This window comes from Parasteatoda tepidariorum, chromosome 5 (genome assembly GCF_982258835.1).
Source record: "Parasteatoda tepidariorum strain Cologne lab strain chromosome 5, Ptep-v5.0, whole genome shotgun sequence".
Lineage (NCBI taxonomy): Eukaryota > Metazoa > Arthropoda > Arachnida > Araneae > Theridiidae > Parasteatoda > Parasteatoda tepidariorum.
In genome coordinates, this window is record NC_141759.1 from 83,110,440 (window position 1) to 83,118,080 (window position 7,641).

The window sequence follows — 7,641 nt, forward strand, 5'->3', positions numbered from 1 at the left end:
TACAAATATCTACCAGAAGTGGGAGTAGTATAATATGAATATAACTGGTCGATCCACTAATCTAAAGTTGGGATTAAATATAATTGAATGTCTGTAAATGTAGACAAGTTAAAAAATATTCTTTTATGGTATTAGGAAACTGGATTTATGCCTGGTGGTGCAACATTACACAATATGATGACTCCTCACGGCCCTGATGCTGAGTGCTTTAATAAAGCTTCCACAGTAAAACTCACTCCAGAGAAAGTTGCAGAAAATACAATGGTATTGTCGCAGTTAAACTCCTTCAGTCTTAATCTGGCATATATTTTTCTTACATTTATTATTTTCATTTTCCTAGGCCATCATGTTCGAAACTTCCCTCAGCCTTAGATTAACCAATTGGGGAGAAAAGAACTGTCAACAATTAGATCCAGAGTACTATAAATGTTGGCAATCTTTAAAAAAGAACTTTGATCCTAATTGGAAAAATAATCTGTAAGTTTATCAATTGTTTTTATTAATTACTGTACTTTTATTTTTTCAAGGAAAGAAATTGATTTGTGTGAAAAATATTCCTTAACTTAGTAGTTGAATTTTATCTATTCTTCATTCGTATGGAAATTTTTTTTAAAATTATGTGTTGATTTTAAAAGTAGGCTATTATTTAATAACTTAAGGAATGTTCAGAAACATTTTACATTAAATTTTAGGATAATTAACCTTGTAGTTTTTAAGTAATGTCACATCAATATTTATGTTAAAAATCAGAATTACTACTATTTTGTTTAAGTACCCCATCCATATCATTTTTGTATTATATACTAGCACAATAAAATTCTACTTACTCTAGAAACTTGGTTGAACCTTTCCACAGTAAAATCTAAAGAGCTCTTGATGTTGTAAAAAAAAAAAAAAAAGATACCAAAGATAAGAATTTTAAGTCTTCATAAATATTAATAAATTAATGTAAAAATTTTTTTTTTATTATTAATTAAATCACTCAAAAACATAAAGGAAAGATGAGCAGAGCTTAAAAATAATAGGTATTTAACAATTATGCGTAACTTACTGCATTCATTCTTGAACCTCATGACAAATACACTGCTGGACAACTGTTAAGTGGTTAAAAAATTTAAGCGTGATTGAATGCCAAGTGAAATAAAATAATCCCAGAGTGTTAGGAGATGAAAAAAGATAATTTATTACACTCTGAAATCTAGAAGGTTTGAAATGTGTTCAAGGAACAAAATGGTCATTTTATGCTGAAAACATGAAAATACAAATACTATTTGTAGGCATCCTGGAGTAAAATGTCAATAAGGGTTTGACCACCAAGGAGGGCAATGCAAGGTTGTAGCATGTTTTGTACAACAATATTCAGCAGCTGTTGGAGTAATTTGTCCCATTCCTAGTGAACACGAGGGTGTCCTTGCTTATTGCAAGGGGTTCTCGACCAACAACACTTCTCCCTAAAACATCTCACACATTTTCAATAGGATTCAGGTCTGGAGAATATCCCTGCTTTGTACCTTGACAGCGACTGTTCGATGACATGTTGTCGTTCATAAACACAAATTTATCACTGACAGCACCATAAAACAAACAGACATGAGGCAGCAGAATATCATTACTGTAGAGTTGGCCAGTGTTAGTCCCAGTTGGAAGCACATAGAGTGGTGTACGACCATTGCCAGCTCATGCCATGGCAGGTACGATATTGGCCCCTTTCCCGTATGTTTCAACTATATGCAGTACCAATCTCATGCCAGGTCATTCGGTGTCAACAATCAGGCCAGTCCTTTTTGCTCCAGCTGTGATGGCGAAGACAATATTGCAAATGTGACATCTGGACAATTGTCTGGCTAGTTTTTCAGGAGATTTACTTTCTGATCGGATGAACTTTGGCAGGCGTTGGAATGTGTAGCAGATGTCATGGGGGAGGTCTAGTTCCACGTACAATTGTTTGAAATAATTTCCAACACTGTGGCTTATGTCAAACTCTTTGGCAACATTCTGTTATTTTTCGGCCTTCTTCAGTTATGCGGTCACACGTAAAATCATCTAAATGAAGCCAAGAAGACGTATCAAAAATTGCAAGTTCATTAACTGTTTCTTATTAAACTGATTTTGAACAACAACGCTCAATGCACGTCAAATCATTTATATCTCTTATCAGCATTGTCATGTGACAAACCAGTTCGTCAACCCAAAATTTATATTTACCCGTGTCTCACCTTTAATACTAATTTTCCTACCTTCAATTATCCAGCAGTACATTTCTGCTAACATTCAGGTAGCATTCAGGTAACATTCAAATTTGTTGAGTTTTAGTAAAGAAAAATAATAGTGTTAATATCTAGTTTCGCAGATAGATAAATCATTAGTATAACTATTAAAACATTTGTTGCAATAATCAAATTTCAGTTTAGCAATAAGAGAAATCGTAGCTTGAAATGAATTAAAAATTCTATCTGGCTTAATGTGTCATCATTAAAAAAATCACCTAAGGAGCAAAGTCATATGAAGTGTGCCCAGATATAATTTCTTAGGTTATTGTCTTCAATTTAGAAATATAATATGTTTGTGCATGGATAATAGAAGTCAGTAAAATTGATTTTACTGACAATCACAATGCTAAGTGAATAATTTTGAATAAAGTTCTGAAATAACTAGCAATATTTATAGATCTGATTTCTATTGAAAAAAACTAGTAAATTTTGAATTTAGGTGCTACTTTCAGTAATATTTTGGTATCTGAAAGCAACATTAAATGTATGGTAATAGAACTAAAATAGTTTGCAAATAGGTATTAAAAGGTCCATTATATATTGTGGATAACTTCACATCATTTTTTTTTTCAGATGCCAAAAAGTTTTGCCCCTAAATAACTAATTAAAAATATAGAAAATAATTACTTACGTAGAGTATAAAAAACGTAATGCTTATTTTCTATTATTATTAAATGAATGTTATTTTACTAAAAAATTTTTTTAATTTTTCTAGGTCTGAAATTGTATGACAAAACATATAGGACTGATGTTATTGCAATAACAATATTCAAACTGTTCAAAAATGGTTTTATTCATCTGCCTTTTTGATGAAAAAAATATATTTTATCTTGACCTGTTATGCATTTTGTTATATCATATTTGTATAAATAAATATTCTTATTTTGATATATATTCAGTTTTTTTTTTTTTTTTTTTTTTGTGATTACCCCATATTATAGCACTTCTCTTACTATTCAGCCAAGAAGTTTAAAGGGAAAGATTGCTCTTAGATTAGCTTACAAATTAATCAAAGGTAACAAGTTAGAAATGTGACAGAATACTAAATAAAATTAATATTTCTGAAATTATGTGTTAATTTTGTTTTTAGCTACACGTTCTATATATGCCTCTATAAAACTAAACAATTTAAAATAAATGCCAAAAGATTAATAAGGTGTTTAACGGTCAAGAAAATTTAAATTACCTTTATTCTAAATTTGATGATTTTTGAGTTGACAAATTTTTAGGATATGATTTCTCTAACAAATCTAATATTGGGAAATAAGAATTAGTTTTTTAAAAGGTTTTTGTTTCAAATTCTTGTCTATGATAGAAATTTCAGACTGAATTGCTCGAAAGTTAATAATCATTGTTTGAAAATACTGTATCATACTAAAGGGCTCCAATAGAAATAGCATCCTCATGAAAGAAATACTTTAATTGATCTGTTTTAAAGCGAAATTTACAGATATAAGTTTGATAGCTTTTTTTAATTCAATTTTTCAAAATTAAAAAGATGTGATGGGAAATGATTGCAACAAATTTTGAAAAACAATCTAAAAACTATACATGCAATAAGGCATTGATATTTTGGTAGAGATGCAAAAGGAGGAAATGTTTTACAGGCATGGCCTCTATGATGGAATGCTACATACCATACTCGTTTAACCATATGTTACATAAGCACATTAGAGTAAAGAAAAAAATGACTTACCAAATTTAATATTTTAAATGGCTTCGCTTGCTTAGTGTTATTTTTTTTCTCAGTACTTAATTAAATAAGCATCCATCATTAGCAAATTTTACTAGTCATTGCTCATTTGTACCAGGCTCATGGAATAGAGGAGTGCCTGCCTTCGAGTGAGGTGAATCAGGTTCAAATCCCATTGGCGACTGGTCGATACGAATTCTGCACCGATCACAGTGCTGATGTAAAAATATCCTCAAATCGGATCATAGGTCTCTTGCGGTAGGAAATCGTAGTTTTCCTCTCCATGAAACACAAGTGTGGGTTAGTTCCATCAAAAAGTCCTCAAAGGCAAATTTCTTCCAATACTTGATCCAGGAATTACCTTGTCTTCTGCATTGGGTTCAAAATTATAAGGCTATGTAGTTGAACATTAGTAGTCGTAAACCCCATAAATATAGTCGGCTGTTCAACGACGGTTATAAAATAAATTAAAAAACACTTGTACCAGACTCAGGAGGTAGAGTGTATGTCTTCGATTGAGATGATGGCTGGTTGATACGAATTCCACACCTGGCTTGCACCGACCACAGTGCTGACATAAAAATATCCTCAGTGGTAGATGGATCATGGGCTAGAGTCCCCTTGCGGTCAAGCTAACCATGAGAGGTTTTCCTCTCCATGTGATGCAAATGCGGGATAGTTCCATCAAAAAGTCCTACACAATGCATATTTCTCCCAGTACTATTCAGGAGTTCCCTTGTCTTCTGGATGGAGTTCAAAATTACAAGGCTACAGAGTTGAACATTAGTAGCCGTAAGCCCAAAATTGGGTTGAATGTTCAACGTTGGTTATAAAACGCTTGTACCGATATGTTAACCAGAAACCTAGGCTGGAGAAGTGACATGTTACATTACCAAATTAAAAGATAGCAGAGTAACTATAAAATGCACACATAGATGCACGCATTTCTGAAGCCTGTGCATCGGCTCAGTTTGAACTTTAAAATACTAGTACATATTGCATTTACTGCAATTCAATACGCAGCAGCATCAACAAAGTGTGACCCAGAACTTAAAAGTTGATCTAGCTTTTCTTTAAACTTAACAAACTCCTACAGTTAGAGTTTATTGTAATTCTAATGATGATCTTCCTGTCAACTTGTGTATAAAATTTATCATTGCTGTAGAGTTTTCACCAATCATTCATTAACTATGATCGAATATAATCTTATTAAATTTGAATTAAGTATAACAACATAATGCAAAGGAAATATTTGTACCAGTAGGAATAGAATATAGTTAAGATATTTAAAAAGTTTCTAATGGAAAATTAATAAAATACCGCTCTTGGATATACAGTACAGAACCCGTTATCCGGAAAACCAAATAACCGGAACGAAATTCAATACATTTTCCCGCCATATTTTTTCAAAAAAATTTTTCCTCATAAGATTTTACTTTCTTTTTTCAAAAATGTTTACCTTACCATTATTTTGGAAATAATCATTAGTGTATTACTTCATCGTTTTTTCTTCTTAAGATTATTTCCAAACATTTTTTTTTTTAGTTGGGTTTAACAATTAAAAAAAACGGCTTTTTGTAGTGATTCAGAAAACCGGAAAAATCAGTTATCCGGAATAGCGATGGTTCCGGATAATCGGTTCCCTACTGTACATGTTTTATACAAGCTTGATAAATTTTATTGAACTAAAAAAAGGTTTAGATTGAAAAAGCAGTTTTATGAATAAAATACTTTAAAATAAAAATAAATAACATTAAATAAGTTACAATGAATTTTATTTTAAAAATATAGTTATATAGAAAAATAACATTTTTTTAAAATTCATGTTTTAATAATTCGTTACTAGTATTCTGAATTTATTTTAACTTATAACAACATATATATAAACACAATCACCGATTGTTTATGTTTCCATGCATCATTATATCTTAAAATCATATAGATTTAACACTTTGGTGGAAATTTACCTATGAAATTTTTTATTCTTTCCTTAACAAGTAGCAATACAAATAAGTGAATGTGATATTAAAAATATTTATATATTGATCACAATACAGTATTTAACAAAAGATGTCCTAAATGTATCAAAATATGATTAATACTAATAAAAACTATTGATACAATTTTTTTATGATATTAAATACAGGGTTGCCACTCAAATCTGGAAAAAATTCAACTCAAATCTGGAAATTTCCCTGTACACAATATATTAAGAGGAAACACACAATCACTGTGCTCTTTTATAGCTAACTATACTAGTTATAATCAGAGAAAACTTAGAGAAAAAAGAAACAACTGAACATACTTAAAACAAATAATGCTACATTAAATTAACTAGTTTAATATAGCTTAAATATGCCATAGATAGCACTTTGTTTACCATTTTTCAAAAGACGAAAATAAATAAAATTCCCTGTATTTTCCTAATTTCTAAGGAAAAGCTCAAAACTCCCTGCATTTTCCCTGTTATTTTAGGTGACTTTTTAAATTCTCTGTATTTTCCAGGTTTTCCCTATTCTCCCTGTAAAGTGGCAACCCTGTAATAGGCTTACGCTGGTACCATATTTTTCGGCGAGAGCGCAGCGGAGCTATTGAAAAAAAAAAAATTTTCCTACATGTGGTGCTTCCGACGAAATAAATTTTAGTAGCAAAAAAATTTATCAAGGACAATTATTTAAGATGAAATTATTTTCTGAGAGAAAGACTATTAAAATAATTAATAATGAAGTCAACGAAATACGACTTTCACCAGAAAATACGGTAAGCCTCTTTTTAGCTGATAGGAAAATATACATAAATTTGGATATATATACTTCGTGAATCAACAGAAAATTTTTCCATAAATAACTAATTATTATGATTATTTTCAAATAAGCATAAGTTAGTAAAGAAAACAAATTAAGGTTTCATAAATATTTTAAGTCTTCATTAAAAATTTTTAAAGCTTTTCAGTGAGTTTTGTTTTAATTTTTAAGTATATTTATATTGAATTTGTATAATGTATTTTTAATTAAGTATATATCCATACACGTATAAAACTAGATTAATATAATGCAATTATTAAGAATAAATTAGTCTAATAAAAAATATTTGAAACAATACCAGTTTCAGTTACAACTTGAAGCAGGGTGTGTAGCCAAATTATTCAACAAAAAATAAGCACCTTTTGAGCACTCAAAAAATATTTTTAAGCACTTTAAAAAATATCATACTTAGGCAGGGCTGGAAAGTGTTAGACAATCGACGGTTTTATCTTGTTTTAACCGTCACGTCAAAAAGAATTTAAAAAAAAAACCTTTTGGCATTGTTTTTGACAATCGTCAAAAATTATGACATTTTTAATCATGTAAAACGAATGGCGTTTTCATACGGTCGTACAGACTATATGCCGAAATAGATTGGGGTTGAATTAATTATGAAAACGTTGAATAGAACAATGTCAACTGTGTCTTTTTTCATTATTTGAAGCTAAAATCAACATAAAGGAAAAATCTAATTTTGAAAAAAGGAAAATTATGCACTTTTTTAAAAACACCCAATGAAAAAAGCACCTTTAAGGGCTTTTAAAAGACGAAAATTGAAAATAAGCACTTTTTAAAAACGCTATGCACCCTGTGAAGTCATATCTGAATACTCTGTGACAAGAAACAATGAATAATAGCAAACATTATAATAAAA

General features: G+C 30.1%; 1 protein-coding gene across 3 annotated transcripts in view; it reads left to right on the top strand.

The window, feature by feature from the left end:
• hgo (homogentisate 1,2-dioxygenase) overlaps window positions 1-3,162 on the top strand; it is a 44,173-nt gene extending 41,011 nt beyond the window's left edge. For all 3 annotated transcript variants that reach the window (XM_016050105.3, XM_016050104.5, XM_071185588.2), the window contains 3 exons: window positions 136-264; window positions 341-477; window positions 2,986-3,162. In XM_016050105.3, coding sequence (XP_015905591.1) covers window positions 136-264; window positions 341-477; window positions 2,986-3,001 — 282 coding nt within the window. In that variant the 3' untranslated portion in view covers window positions 3,002-3,162. The remainder of the gene's footprint in view (window positions 1-135; window positions 265-340; window positions 478-2,985) is intronic.
• Window positions 3,163-7,641: the final 4,479 nt, after the last annotated feature.